Below are 16,122 nucleotides of genomic sequence, written 5' to 3'. Positions count from 1 at the left end.
TCTTGCCATAGATTTTAAATCTTGGTCGAATTGCCCATTTCCTGGAGAAGGCAATGCAACCTCCGTCAAAGGAAGCGGTCAACCTAGCTGTGACCCATCTGAAAGAACTGGTGAGTATTTGCTGACCTAAAGTCAGCAGACAGACGGGCTCGCTCCTGTCACTGGCTGACTATGAAACTGCTGGGACAAAGTGAGTTTTTCTTTAACGTGTTACGGACCAGATCATAAATTCCAAGGTATATTGTGAGGCTAACGTAGACCCCCAACATTTTTTGATTTTGGCAATAGGACAAGCATAAGATGTTTCGCTCCAGATATGGTTCTATTGACCCACTGGGAAGCTTTTATTCAAACAAACTTTATTTAACACATTTAAAACATAACAGAAAGAATTAACACATGACAAGGTGTAATTCTTAACTGTTAGCTATCTCTATGGTTCCAATTGAAGCAATAGCCCTACAAGACATAAATCAACCTCTTAAGAATCAGTTAGCACCAAACATATAGGCTTACATGGGCGCTAGGCTTCCAGTCTTTTAACACCTCTGGACAGGGATACTAAATGGAACCTGCCTTCTGACTCCCATATAGCAGCCTCCAGAGAAAGATCTGTCTTCAAATGGCAGAACTTCAGAGAAAGAGATCTTGGGGCAGTAGCAGGTGAGGGGAGGACCACGGAAGGCCCATTGACCTTGGGAGGGAATTTCCTGTTTTGGGGCAGGCATGGCCGGAAAATCCCACCCCGAGCTTCTGGCAGGTCCCAGACTCGAATCTCCAGAGGGAAGCAGAGAGTTGCTTCTCTCTAAAAACCCCAAACAGTAACTGAGCTTCTTTCTGTCCGTGAGCCTAGCCCTTCCCTGCCACACAACTTTCCTCTTGATTTACTCAGTTATAGCTTGAACTGACTCTGGAATTTATTGGAGTGAGCCACAGTGCAGAAAGGAATCTTGTCCCACTGCATCTTAGAATCACTGGGCAAGGGCTGGATTGGGTCAGTGTTTGAGAGGGTAGCATGGCCAAATATTGATTTATATCAGTTTTCTTATGCTGAGAAAGCTTTGTGAATTAGCTTACCTTGTGAATGGTTACTGTCATTATACTTTTAACATCTTGTAGCTCCTTTATGCTGTCTGAGCATTCTAATTGTCCAGTATTGTGCATACTGGCTGCAGCATGTGCGATCTGCAAGATGCACTTGCCATTTTGCCATGGCTGCCTTCACAGGCTCTCCCGACCCGGTGACTTCGACTATCTAAAAGGACCAGGGCAGAAAGCTCATAAAAACATCACCACTTCCAAGAACCCCTCCAAAGTGCTTTGGACAACTGTCACTGAATCGCAATCCTGGAACTCACCACCCAACATCATGAGTGCACCTTTACTACATTGGTGACACAGTTCAAGAATGGCTGCTCTTACCTTCTTGACGACATTTAGGGGTGAGCAATGAATGACAGTCTTGACTCTGATGCCAAGATACCAAGAGTGAATTTTTAGAAAGTGACAGAAGATATGTTGGGAAATGTATTTCCATCAATATCATTTTAATTAGAACATTTGAGTATTGCTGGAAAAAAAACATTTTTCACCTTGCACTCATCAGAATAATTGTAAGAATATCAATATTGGGAAACAACAGCCTTAAATCAGCCAACCTCTATCCTTTTTTTAAAGTTGAAACAGGTGCAGTGTGTGCCCATGTTCTATCTGTCTGCAAAGAACAGGGGCCTATGCATTAAAAAATGTTGGGATTCTTACATTTCCACATGCCAAAAGATTGACCTTATTGCCAACCTTGAAAATAGGGCCCAAGTTTTTTGCCCACTGTGCAAGCTTGATGTTGAAGTAGGGCGCATCAGAGACATCTTGCAAGATAATGGCTACCCTGATCAGATCATCATTCACTGGTATTTCTCATGACTGGGCCTGCGGTTGTCACTCTCAGTTCTGAAAAGTGCCCAGTTTACATCAAATTACACTGGGAGGGCAAGGTAACTCAGAAATCTGACTAACAGCTGTTTCCTGCTGTTACTATGCAGTAGCAACACGAGTGGTATTCACTATTAGCAGGATGCTGTGTCAAGCCAAGAAAACATTCTGCTATCACACAAATGCGTAATCTAGTATCTGAATTTCAGTGCCAGTGTAATGCTAGGTATGGAGGCCTTACATCCCAAAGATCGATGGATCATATCAAACAGCATGTCACTTCCATTGTTCACAATGGCAAAGGTGCACACTGTGCCCAACCAGCCTGTGTCTGCAAAAATCAAAATATAGGTCCAACATTAGGTGTGATTCCCTGATTGAACAACATACGCTAAATAATCCTCATTGTGCTAAGAATGATGCTGACAACCAATTTAAGCTGAACAGGCACGCAAAGTGGTGCATTTGGATGTATGGTCTAACTACCTAGCATCATACTAGCTCTGAAGTTCATATACCACATTAATTATTTGTGTGATAAATAGAACGTTTCCTTGGCTTAACGGCAGCATCCTATTAATGCTGAATACCACTCACGTGTGAAGTAGCGGTATGTTAGTACACAGAGCGTGCAACTCTCCAGACAGGAAAAACAGGTACACACATTGCACCTGTTTCAGCAAAGTAAAATAAGTGACAACCATTGGCTGGTTTGGTTCTCAGTGCAGTGCCTTGATCAGTCGGAATCAAGCTGCCTGGTTTACGTTTCAAACAGTGTTCAGCAATTGACTGTCAGTCGTCATGGCTTCCTCACAGCGCTGTTGGGTAATCCAGCGATGCAGGATTATGGCCTGACGTGACAAAAGAGCAGCCAGTCTCTGTTCAGTTTGGGATGAAGCGTGTGATCCTGAGGGGAACTCTGAGATAGTGAGCCAACCCGTGCAGGTGAACTGACCTTGTCCTTTGAACTGATGGAGGCCACGAGTTTGGACTCAGCCAATCTCTGCAGTAAACCCTGGAGATCGTCCACCGTGTGCCGGTGGTGGAGGAATGTGATAGAGACATAAAGGATGGAAACAGCCCTTCGCCCCAGCTTGTCCATGCCGCCCTTTTTTTTGAACTAGTCCTAAACTAGTTTTAAACTTTTCTTAAACTAGTCCCAATTGCCCATGTTTGGCTCATATCCCTCTATACCCATCTTCCCATGCAACTGTCTAAATGCTTTTTAAAAGACAAAATTGTACCCACCTCTACTACTGCCTCTGGCAGCTTGTTCCAGACACTCACCACCCTCTGTGTGAAAAAATTGTCCCTCTGGATACTTTGGTATCTCTCCCCAATCACCTTAAACCTATGCCCTCTAGTTTTAGACTCTCGTACCTTTGGGAAAAGATATTCATTATGTAGCTGAGCTTTGCCCCTCATTTTATAGACCTTTATAAGGTCACCCCTAAGCTTCCTCTGCTCCAGGGGAAAAAAAGTCCCAATCTATCCAGCCTGTCCTTATAACTCAAACCATCAAGTCCCGGTAGCATTCTAGTAAATCTCTTCTGCACTCTTTCTAGTTTAATAATATCCTTTCTATAATAGGATGACCAGAACTGTACACAGTATTCCAAGTGTGGCCTTACCAATGTCTTGTACAACTTCAACAAGACATCCCAACTGCTGTATTCACTGTGATGCTCCCTTTTCACCTGCAGATCTCAAAGTGGACCTAAAAACGAATGAGAAAAGCTCTGAAGCAATCTGCATGGTTCCTGAAGGCAGGAGAATGGCACTGGGTGAAACGTTTGTTCAGAGAGCCAGGGCAGACACAAAAGGCCTCCTGCACTAGAGCAGTTTGATCTCAGATGACCGTGACTAGGCTGATGAGAATATGTTGACTTGTAATCTTTTCCCTTTTGCAACAGATTGTATGGTGTTTGTGAAACTTTGTGAAGGTTTTTAAATTTCCTTTTTCTCCTTTGACAGAACGCCCTGGACAGGAATGAAGAGCTCACTCCACTCGGGGTCCATTTAGCCCGTCTACCTGTGGAACCCCATATCGGGAAAATGATTCTGTTTGGAGCCTTATTGTGCTGTTTGGATCCTGTCCTCACCATCGCAGCCAGCCTCAGTTTCAAGGACCCTTTTGTGATTCCATTGGTAAAGTGATAAGAAGATTATCAGAAAGATACAAAAAGCTAAAGAGATTGAATTTTGAGAACCCGTTGCATTGATTAGGCTTGAATCCCCTTGGGATGGCAAGGTGGCACAGTGGTTAGCACTGCTCTGTCTCAGCGCCAGGGACTCGGGTTAATTCAGGCCTCAAGTCACTGTCTGTGTGGAGTTTGCACATTCTCCCTGTGTCTGTGTGGGTTTCCTCCGGGCATTCCCGTTTCCTCCCACAGTCCAAAGATCTGCGGGTTAGCTGGATTGGCCAGGATAAGTTGACTCTAGTGTCGGGGATTAACAGGGTAAATACGTGAGGTTACAGGAATAGGGCCTGGGTGGGATTGTGTTCGATGCAGACTCGATCGAATGGCCTCTTTCTGCACTGTAGGGATTCTATTATTCTGTTGTGTATCAAAGATTAAGTAGTGATCTTAAGAGCTTGATTAAACAATTTAATATGGTAGAAGCTATTTCCTCTGACGAGAACAGTTGGGGCAAAACCTTTAAAATTAGATGTAAGTTATTCAGGGTAAAGTCAGGAAGCACTTCTTCAGATAAAGAATCATGAAATCGGTAACTCTCCCACCTACCCATCTCCTTCCCACAATATTGTTGAGGCTGATTGAAAATTGATTGGATATTTAGGGTGACGAAAAGAAGGAAAGTACATTCAAGGTACAGACACACACTGCTCTGATTGAATGGCAGAACAGGCTCGAGGGGCTGAATGGCCTCCTCCTGAGTCTCCACAGAGCTCGTGCAGCTGGGAAGTTGCCCAGACGTTTAAACTATTATTTGGTGAAGGGTATTGATATATCTCCACTTTATTTACTTGGTGATGGTCTGGTCACGTTGCAGGCTTATTCCTCACCAGGCATTGTAATACTGCATTAGGGAAAATTGGATAGAAATAAGAATGCAACACTTCTATCATGTTGTCAAAATGCCTCAAAGTGGTTCCTGCAGTGGCTTACATCTGCAAAGCTGTCACTGTCAACGTGGTTGAGCAGTGGAAGGAATGTGCATTATTTTTGAGAGATTAGGTTTTTTGAGGGTGCAAGGTTCTTTCTTAGCGTTACGTGGAGCAAGAAATTTGCAAAAAGTTAACCATTTTTCTTCAGCGGGGAATCAATGTTGCCGGTTTAACCTTCCTGTTTTTGTGCTGCTGGCAGGGTAAAGAGAAACTGGCAGACGCGAAACGCCGAGAGTTGTCCAGGCAGTCTCGCAGTGACCACCTGACTGTGGTCAATGCCTTTAAGGTGGGTCATGTTTAAATCTACAACGAAGAAAGGGTAAATCCTGAAAATCCAACATATAAATAGGAGCCGTTGTCAGCTCACAGTGTGTCAGGCAGCGCCTCATGGGGTGAAATAATGGGCTAATGTTTAAAGTTTTGTCTCTTTGTCAAAGATCCAAAGAGCTACAGTTCTTTACTCTTTTCAAAAAAAACTAAAAACTTGTTAGCGGTGTTGTCTTCTGACGTTCTTTCTGTTTTTTATTTTTAATTCATTCATAGGACATGGGAGTTGCTGGCTGGCCAGCATTTATTGCCCATCCCTAGTTGCCCTTGGAGGACAATTGGAGTCAACTGCATTGCTGTGGCTCTGGAGTCACATGTAGTCCAGACTGGGCAAGGATGGCAGATTTCCTTCCCTAAATCAGATGGACTTTTCTGACAATTGACAACATTTCATGATCATCAGTAGATAGTTTTTATTGAATTCAAATCCCACCATCTGACGTGGCAGGATTCAAACCCGGGTCCCCGGAACATTCGCTGATTTTCTGGATTAATATTATTGGTTAATACCACAAGACCATCGTCTCCCTTTTTTTTGAGGTGCTTTTATGTAAAGTGAAGATTGACATGGCATGTCTACAACACCCCAAAACACTTGACAGTACTTTTAAGATGTAGGAAAGGTGATAGCCAATTTGAACATGGCAAGCTCCCACAAACAGTATTCCATTTATAGTGAAGCTGGTTGAATGATAAATAATGTTAGGACATTGGGGGGAGAATGCCTCTGCTTTTCTTGGAGATAATCCCACAGGATCTTTTGTGTTTACCTGGGAGGGGAGATGGGGCCTTGGCTTAACATCACCCCTGAAAGGCAGCACCCCCAGCAGTCCCGCAGCACTCCGCTGGAAGGGCTTCTACTCACGTATCTGAAATGGGACTTCCAAGTGCACCTCTTTCCAACCTAAGGTAGGAGGGCCATCCACGAAGTCATGGCTAACATGATTAGTGATAATGGACACAGTAACATAGAATAACATGTTCCCAAGTTTAGGGAAAATGCAAAGCGGGGGTGCAGCGCATACCTTACTCTATCTGTTTCTAAACCAAAATGGTTTTGCTGGGGAAGTGAGTAGGAGGAAGTTTTGCACGTGGTCCTCTAACTCTTGTGGTGAAGTTTGAATGTGGAGTGGGGAATAGGCACAGTGGTTAGCACTGCTGCCTCACAGCACCAGAGACCTGGGTTCGATTCCTGGCTTGGGTCACTCTCTGTGCAGAGTCTGCACATTCTCTGTGTGGGTTTCCTCTGGGTGCTCTGGTTTCCTCCCAAAGTGCAAAGATGTGCTGGTTAGGGTGCACTGGCCTTGCTAAATTCTCCAGTGTACCCGTACAGGCGCCGGAACTCGTGGATTCTCGCAGTGACTTCATTGCAGTGTTAATGTAAGCCTACTTGTGACACTAATGAGCATTAAACTTTAAAATTTCTGACAAAGTGTGAATCCCAATGAGATATTTTTCTTTCCCGTCCACTTGGGTACTAAGGTCCAAAGTCAGCCTGTTCCCAAAACTCAGTTGCCACTCCCTGTTGTTTTGCTCAATAACTTCAGTTTGATTTTATATTCCACAGAATTTTTTATTTGCCCGGTCTTTTTAGGGAGTGTATTCTGCAATCCCATCTCACTTCTCTCTGAAAATAGGATGCTGGTGGCTTTTCCAGACTGAGCTCTGTTGGAAAGTTTGCTTGTGCAAGTGAAGACGGTGTCGGGCATGTCTGTGATGCCACTGGTGGTTGAATAGCCCTGCTGGTCCATACGCGCTCGCGTAGAATAGGTTTAGCCAAGGTACTGGCCATTGACTAATCCCACTTCTGAAAACCTCCTTCAGGAGGACAGAATTAGGAGATTAAAATTAGCAATGCCGATCTAACTGCATATGACCAGATGTGAATCACTTTTCCTTTGATTCTAAGAATTCATTATGCAGAGATAAAGCTGAGGATAATGGAGATGTCAGTGATTTGCTTCATGGAGAATTTTACTCATTTCCATTTTGTTTTTCACAGACTTTAGTGTGGATAGTTCTGACGCAGATTATGAAATATGCCAAATATTTTTTGACATTGTGTCATAGCACCCAACCATTAATGGCACTTGCACAATCAGTTTCATATGGATGTCACCTTCATGTCTTGGTTTATTGACCTTGGGTATTATCCTCTTACTTTTTTGCCTATAATCTGCTGCTGCTGTCGCTCATCTCATTCACACTCGTGTTTGTTGTTTTGTGTTGTTTGACTATCCTTGTTTCTTCTGATCATGCTTTATCAGATTGTAAAATTCTGAATGCGACTTTATTTAATATAAGGAGAGATACAGAAAGTAAGGAACTACAGGCCAGTTAACTTCACATCTGTCCAAGGGAAAATGCTGGAATTATTAAGGAGAATAAAGTGAGACAGAAAAAAATCATAATGTAGTCAGGCAGAGTCAACATGGTTTTGTAAAAGGGAATTCACGTTTGACTAATTAATTGGAGTTTTTTGAGGATGTAACAAACAATGTGGATAAAGTAGAACCTGTGAATGTGGGGCACTTAGATTTCCAAAAGATATTTGGCAAGGTGCCACGTCAAAGGTTACTGCACCAAAGAAGTGCTTAGGGTCTGGCAGGCAGCATATGGCCATGGGCAGAGGACTGGTGAGCTGACAGGAAACAGAGAGGAGGCATAAATGGGTCATTTCTGGGCTGACAAGATGTGATGAGTGCATTGCCACAGGGATCAGTGCTGCGGACTCCACTATTTGTAAGTTATATCAGTGATTTGGATGAAAGGATCAAATGTATGGTTGCTAATCCTGCTGACATAAAGGTAGGAAGAGGACATGAGTCTGCAGAGGGAGGGTAGATAGTTTGTGGGCAAGCAGAACTTGGCAGATGTGGGAGAACATGAAATTGTCCACTGTGGCAGGAAGAATAGATAATCAGTATCAAATAGGGAGAGACCAGGGAACTCTGGGGTACAGAGGGATCGTAATGTCCTCACTTAGGAGCTCCAGAATGTTAGTGTGAATGTACAACAAGCGATTAGGAAGGCAAATGCAAAGTTTTCATTTATTGCAAGTGGAATGAAATATAAAAGTAGGGATATTTTTACTACAGCTGTGTAAGGCATTGGTGAGACCAAATCTCCAGTACTGAGTATAAGGAAGGATGTAAATGTGTTAGAAGTAGTTCAGAGAAGGTTTACTAGACCAGTATCTGGGATAGGAAGGCTCTCTTAAAAAGAAAGGCTGAACAGGCTGTGCCTGTATATACTGAAGTTTAGAAGAGAGAGATCTTATTGAAATGTACAAGATACTGAGGGGATTTGGCAGGGTGTATGCTGAAAGGATGTTTTCTCTGGTGAATTAAAAATAAGAGGTCTTACAGTTAACCTGGATATGAGAATTTTTCTCTTGAGGGTTGTGAATCTCTGAAACTCGCTTCCCCAGAAAGTGATAGAGACAGAGTCATTGGATATTTTTAAGGCAGAGGTGTGTAGATTCTTAATCTCCGACTCCCTTACTGGTTTTCGGGGGTAAGTGAAAATGGAGCTGAGGCCACAGTCGAGTTGGCCATGATCTTGTTGAATGGTGGAGCAGGCTCGAGGGGCTGGATGGCCAACTCTTAATTCATAAGTTTGTATGTCTGTTCATATTTTTGCCTGAGATGTATCCTCCCCGTCTTTCCAAACAGCTAACACATTGAACCTTCCTTTCAACAGGGTGAGCATTGCTCTTTCGTGTACTTGCTCTTTAGAAAGTTTTGTGCGATTTGTCCTAGTCAACACCTGCTGTTACAACCTTCCAGTGTATGTGGTCTGATTGATGAATGTTTCTGCTTTCAGGGCTGGGAGGAAGCAAAAAGGAGAGGTTTCAGATCAGAGAAAGACTACTGTTGGGAATACTTTCTTTCCCCAAACAACCTGCAGGTAATGAACCTTTGTAACAATCTGTGACGTTTCTTCTTTAGAAGATAGAAGATTAAATGAAGACTTATTTTAAGAGATCAAAAGTATGAGGTGTTGGATAACGTAGATTGAGACTAAATGTTTCTATTGATGAGTGGGCCATAACCAGAGAATCCAGGTTGAAGGTAAAAGCCAGAAGGCGGGGAGGTGAAAATTCTTCTCACGACCTGGAATGCACTGCCTGAGAGGATGGAGAAAATAGTTCCATCATAATTTTTGGATGTTTGAAAGTAAACGTTTGCGGGGCTAATTGGTAAGAGCAGGGGGAATGGAACTCATTGACTGGCTCTTTAAATAAGCTGACACAGGCACAATGGGCTGAATGGCCGCCTTCTGTGCTGCTTGATTCCATGACCCTGGTGTCAATTTAACTCAGAAACTGCTAGAAGGAGCGATCAAAGGTGGGGATTAAAATAGTACTTACAGGAACTGAGGGAATTGGAAAAGTGGTGAGTTCTTTTTATTCATTCATGGGCGTCACTGGCTGGCCAGCATTTATTGCCCATCCTTTGTTGCCCTTGTCCTAAGGGCAGTTGAGAGTCGACCATTTTGCTGTGACTCTGGAGTCACATGTAGGCCAGACCAGGTAAGGGCAGCAGATCTCTTTGCCTAAAGCACACTAGTGAACCAGATGGGTTTTTCTGACAATAGTTTTGTGGCCATCAGTAGATTCTTAATTCCAGATATTTTTGATCGAATTCAAATTCCACCATCTGTCATGGTGGGATTTGGACCCAGGTCCCCAGAACATTAGCTGAGTTTCTGGATTAATAGTCTAGCGATAATACCAATGCCTCCTATATTTCTCAATGGCTTAGTGTTGGATTTATGAAGAGATTTCCAAGAACAGGAACTCGAACACCCAGCCCATTTTCTGCTGAACATAACCGTGACTTTCTAAGGTCAATAAATCATTTGAGTAATGAGGTAAGAGCAAGATGCTGCAGCAATCTGAAATAAAAACAGAAAATGCTGGAGAAACCCGGCAGGCCTGGCAGTATCTGCGGAGAGAACAAAAATAGCAAATGTTTTCCATCTGACTCGTCTGCAATGTTATTGTTGAGTGAGATTACCAAGGGGGTATGGAGCAAAGGCAGTTGTGGCAGCAGATAAGCTACAGTCTGATTGAATGATGGAACAGACATGGGGGGCCTGAGTGACTTTAATCCAAAAATAGAATCCCTACAGTGCAGAAGGAGGCCATACAGCCCGTTGAGTCTACACAACCACAATCCCACCCAGGCCCCATTCCCATAACCCCACATATTTACCCAACTAATCCCACTGACACTTAAGAGTCAATTTAGCATGGCCAATCAGCCTAACCCCTGCATCTTTGGACTGTGGGAGGAAACCGGAGCATCCAGAGGAAACCAAGCAGACATGGGGAGAACATGCAGACGCCACACAGACAGTGACTTGAGACTAGAATTGAACCTGGGTCCCTGGCGCTGTGAGACAGCAGCGCTAACCAACGTGCCACCCAAAGAAAGGGATGCAATTAAAGGCTGTGTGGTTTGATTGATTGGCCATTCTTAATTGACCCTTAGTTTCAGGGGGAGTAGCAGGGTAAATGTATAGAATTATGGGGATAGGGCCTGAGTGGGATTGCTGTCAGTGCAGATTTAATGGGCCGAATAGCCTCCTTCTGCACTGTAGGGATTCTATGTCCTCTTCCTCTCAGTCATCACCTTGTTTTGCAGTATGCTAATGTCTTACCTGTATTGAACTTGTGGTCACTTCTGTGCCCAGCCTATTGCTGTACTATATATGTAAGGTAGTTGTTGTGCGGGGGTGCTCTCCAACATGCTCCAGCTTCCATTGTGCAGTGTGGGGGACCTCCCTGAAAGTGGTTGAATTGAAGATGGTCTTGGCTTTGCTGGAGAAGTGTTCTGAAATAGCCTTTTACTTATTGTGTCACCACAGATGCTTCATAATATGAAAGGCCAGTTTGCTGAACACCTGCTGGTGGCTGGCTTTGTCAGCAGCAAGAACCCCAAAGATCCCAAGTCAAATATCAACTCAGGTAATAAACAGAATGAAAATTCATTAAAATCTCAGCTGGAACGAAGCCGCTTCTGCTTTTTCCTTTTTTTTCTCCTCGTTTTCTGCTCACTTTTTTTTTTGGATTAATATTTGTTCTGTCCCGACAGACAACGAGAAGTTAATTAAAGCTGTGGTTTGTGCGGGCCTCTATCCGAAAGTGGCGAAAATACGACCAAGCTTCAGCAAGAAGAGAAAAATGTGAGATAATTACTTTTGCCGCATAACAGTGCAATCTGACAATGTAAACCTGAGAGCAGCACACTGGTGAGCACTGCTGCCTCATATCGCCAGGGATCCGGGTTCAGTTCTAGCCTTGGGTCACTGTTCTGTGTGGAGCCTGCGTGTACTTCCTGTATTTGTGTGGGTTTCTTCTGGGTGCTCTGGTTTCCTCCCACAGTCTGAAAGACGCGTTGGTTAGATGCATTGGCCGTGCTAAATTCTTCCTCACTGTAACCAAACAGGTGCCAGAGTGTGGTGACTAGGGGATTTTCACAGTAACTTCATTGCTGTGTTAATGTAAGCTTACTTGTAACTAATAAATAAACTTTTACTTTGAGTCAAGGGCGTCGAGGCTCTGGAGGGAATACAGAAAAGATTTACCAGGATGTTCCCTGTATGGAGGGTATCAGCTACGAGGAGAGATTGAATAAACTGGGATTGTTATCCCAGAGGCTGAGAGGTGGCCTGACAGAAGTTTATAAAATTATGAGGGGCGTAGATAGAGTGAACAGTAAGATAATAAGATCATGGCTGATCTTTTTGTGGACTCCATTCCATTTACCTGCCCACTCATCATAACCCTTAATTCCTTTACTTTCTTTAATTCCTTTACTGTTACTATAACGGGCCTGGACAGATAAGGCAAGAAAATCTTGGTTTTTGAGCTGAGGGATGAGCTTAACGTTTAAGATGATTGGTAGAAGGGTTAGAGGGGAGATGAGGAAAAGTCTTAGAGAGTGATGGGTGTCTGGAATTCACTTCCTAAATTGGTGGTTGAGGCTGAAACACTCAACTCATTTACAAGAATCTGTATCTGAAGTGCTGGAACCTGCAAGGCTATGGACCAGGTGCTGGAAAGTGGGATTAAAATGAACACCTAGTTTATGTTTTGGTTGGCACAGACACATTGGGCTGAATGGCCTCTTTCTGTAACTATAACAATTCTATTGTTCCACACTAAACACCCAGTTCATAAGATACAAGAGCAGAATTAGGCCATTCGGCCTATCAAGTTCGCTCTGCCATTCCAGCGTGGTTGATATGGTCTCATCCCCATTTTCCTGCCTTCTCCCCATAACCCTTCAACTCATTATCAACTAAAAATCTAACTCCTTAAATTTACTCACTGTCCCAGCATCCACCACACTTTGGGGTAGTGAATTCCATAGATTCACAACCCTTTGGGAGTACTTTCTCCTCAACTCTTTTTTAAATTTGCTACCCATTATTCTAAGACCTCTCGTCCAAGAATGCCACACAAGAGGAAGCATCCGCTCCACGTCGACTTTATCCATACCTTTTATCATCTTGTGTACCTCAATTTGATCTCCCCTCATTCTCTAAATTCCAGAGTATTGGCCTAAACTGTTCAGTCTCTCTTCATACGTCAAACGCCGTCTCTGGATCAATCTAGTGACCTAGATTGAGATCATGTATTTAGTTGATACTTTGGTGGATCCGGTTTGTTTACCCCATCAAATTAGTGCTTATTATTGAGATAGTAAAATACAGAAACCCTCAGTCCTCTCCCCAGTGGGCTTTGGCTTGCTGCTGTCCAGCTATAAAGTAAAGTTAAAGTTTATTTATTAGTCACAAGTAGGCTTACATTAACACTGTAATGAAGCCACTGTGAAAATCCCTGAGCCTCCACCCTCTGGCACCTCTTTGGGTACACTGAGGGAGAATTTAGCAAGGGCAGTGCACCTAACCAGCACGTCTTTCAGGTTGTGGGAGGAAACCAGAACATCTGGAAGAAACCCACGCAGACAGGAGGAGAATGTGTAGACTCCACACAGACAGTGACCCAAGCCAGAAATCAAACCCAGGTCCCTGGAGCTGTGAGGCAGCAGTGCTAACCACTGTGCCACCGTGTCACCTCACCTCAGATACTGCCCAACTCAAATACAAAGCATGCTTATACAAATGTGTGCAGTTTCCTTTTTTGCTTTTGGAAATTAGAAATTTGAACTGTGGTTCAGCATGCTGCTTGAATTGCTCAGTGTTTGTGCGGTCCATTTATTTATAATGTTTAGATTCACTGAAGTAAAATGCAAAGAGACAGAAATGTAATAGATACAATTGGAACTTCTGAAGCCCCTTTGAGTGCGGTTTTCCAGCTGGTGCTTTTTGACTGTTCGAATTCCAGACTTGTCTGTCGGTCAGTTCCCTCTGCTGTCAGAGTCCCTTCAGTTCTTGGATGCAGCACCAGGTGGGAGTGTAGAGCAGAAAGTGTGAACTTGTCCCACTGATCAAGACGACAAGCTGTGATCCTTACAGTCCAGCTGAAGGAGAGTGCTTCCCTTTTTGCCGCGTTTCCTACCTCCCCATGCAGGCTGCTCTTAAAACTCCTGTTGGAGTTAAACTGATCACCCCAGGGTAACTCGCACAAATGGCTAATCTCTGTGATTGACAACAGCCCATTTTACGTTGCTGAGAAAGGGGCCAAAATCCAGCCCTGTTTCTCCAACACCTTGTGTGAATTTGCAGATGCAATCTTTCGCATCTGTTTTATTTATTAGTGTCACGAACAGGCTTACGTTAACACTGCGTGAAGCTACTGTGAAAATCCCCGAGTTGCCACACTCCTGCGCCTGTTTGATTGCACTGAGGGAGAATTTAGCACGGCCAATGCATCTAACCAGAGCATCTTTTGGACTGTGGGAGGAAACTGGAGCACCTGGAGGAAACCCACAGCAGACACAGGGGAAATGTGCAAACTCCACACAGACAGTGACCCAAGCCGGGAATCGAACCCAGGTCCCTGCCTGGCATTGTGAGGCAGCAGTGCTAACCACTGTGCCGCTACTCTTACACATGTCAGTGTATGCTCTGCTGTACTCTCATTATCATACTCCATACTCTCTTTAGGAGGTCAGAGGATATCAGCCACAGACCCTGCCTATTCCACCGCCTCCCCAGCCCAGCCCAGGTCAGTAATTAGGAGACCAACACTTATTCTCAGTTCAACTCACTCAACAGAGATGGGGAGGGTTCCCTGGCCTGAAAGACATAGTGACACCCTGGATGGTACCTTTATTCACATGATCAGACCATTTAACCTTCATTCATGCTACATTGAGTTTGAAGTAAAAACAGAATTCCACCTGGTTCCTTCTCTACTCTTGAGGTTGATCATTGCCAAATAACGAAAGACCTTTCCCTTAGATGGTAGAAAGAGGCAGAATTTTTAAGCACTACAAAGTGGATGCTGGAAATCTGAAATAGAAACAGAGAATGCTGGAAAGATCCAGCAGATCTGGCAGCATCTGCAGAGAGAGGAGCAGAGTTAATGTTTCCAGTCTGCTGTTTCTCCACAGATGCTGCCAGACCTGCAGGACTTTTCCAACTTTCTCTATTTTTGTTTCATGTCAGAAGCTTCTGAGATTCAATGGGGCACTTTCCATGAGCGTCTTGCTCTGCACTGTAATATCAGGAGGATGCATCCCCAGCAAAACAAAGCAATCTCTGACCATTTGCGATTATTCCACCAAAGCTATGGTGACCATCAGGTGATGCTCTAACCTTCCCTTCCCAAAGGAAATCCAGTCCCATTATCAGGCATTAATTTGCCATTCCTCCCTGAAGAACCTCAACTGGACTCTCAGCATCTGACTAACTGGTTGGTCCCCCACTTTGTACTTTCAGGGCTAAAGTCTTCACCAAGTCAGATGGACGAGTCAACATTCACCCGAAATCTGTCAATGCCGAAGAGGGTGAATTTGAGCATAACTGGTTAATCTACCATTTGAAGATGCGAACGAGCAGTGTAAGTCTTCCTATAAAGTCTCCCCGCCTCTCTTTGTCTCTGTCTCTGTCTTTCTCTCTCTGCTTGTCTAAATCACTCAGAACTGTTACAGTACAGTGCATGTCAGAAACATCTCCCCAGGGGCATGATTTTTCCTGTTACCATCTGTTCCTTTCCCCAGGCGTGCGAGAGCAACATTTTGATTGTATCCCAAGGTTCACTTAACTCTAAGCATTGATTGTGGTAATGAGCCTGTGGCTTCAGGTGAAATATTCATTGTTCCATTCCATCGATTGGATTCAAATTACACTTGCGAGTATCGTGACTGCAGAAATTCCAGCCCCTGGCTTTCTATCTCTCGTGCTCTTGACCCTTTTCAAAGAGATTCCTGGGGTTCTGACATCATAGAAACATAGAAGATAGGAGCAGGAGGAGGCCATTTGGCCCTTCGAGCCTGCTCCGCCATTCATCACGATCATGGCTGATCGTCCAACTTATGGTCTCCCCATAACCTTTGATCCCATTCGCCCCCAACTGCGATATCCAGCCACCTCTTGAATGCATTCAATGTTTTAGTATCAACTACTTCCTGTGGTAATGAATTCCACAGGCTCACCACTCTGGATGAAGAAATGTCCCCTAGCCTCTATCCAAATGGTCTACCCTGAATCCTCACACTGTGACCCTTGGTTCTGGACTCCCCCATCATTGGGAATATCCTTCCTGCAACTACTCTGTTTAATCCAGTTAGAACTTTGAGTGGCTTTATGAGATC

At 44.0% G+C, this 16,122-nt stretch overlaps 1 protein-coding gene across 2 annotated transcripts in view; it reads left to right on the top strand.

The window, feature by feature from the left end:
* Window positions 1–16,122, top strand: part of dhx36 (DEAH (Asp-Glu-Ala-His) box polypeptide 36) — an 84,789-nt gene that overhangs the window by 57,142 nt on the left and 11,525 nt on the right. For both annotated transcript variants that reach the window (XM_080186025.1, XM_080186026.1), the window contains exons 17-23: window positions 12–110; window positions 3,907–4,080; window positions 5,262–5,348; window positions 9,215–9,298; window positions 11,264–11,363; window positions 11,491–11,581; window positions 15,248–15,368. In XM_080186025.1, the coding sequence (XP_080042151.1) occupies window positions 12–110; window positions 3,907–4,080; window positions 5,262–5,348; window positions 9,215–9,298; window positions 11,264–11,363; window positions 11,491–11,581; window positions 15,248–15,368 (756 nt within the window). The remainder of the gene's footprint in view (window positions 1–11; window positions 111–3,906; window positions 4,081–5,261; window positions 5,349–9,214; window positions 9,299–11,263; window positions 11,364–11,490; window positions 11,582–15,247; window positions 15,369–16,122) is intronic.

The sequence above is a fragment of the Carcharhinus amblyrhynchos genome, chromosome 3, assembly GCF_965287045.1.
Source record: "Carcharhinus amblyrhynchos chromosome 3, sCarAmb.v2.hapA, whole genome shotgun sequence".
Taxonomy (NCBI): Eukaryota; Metazoa; Chordata; class Chondrichthyes; order Carcharhiniformes; family Carcharhinidae; genus Carcharhinus; species Carcharhinus amblyrhynchos.
The sequence above is the reverse complement of the archived record's forward strand: the minus strand, read 5'-3'. Positions and strand labels throughout refer to the sequence as shown.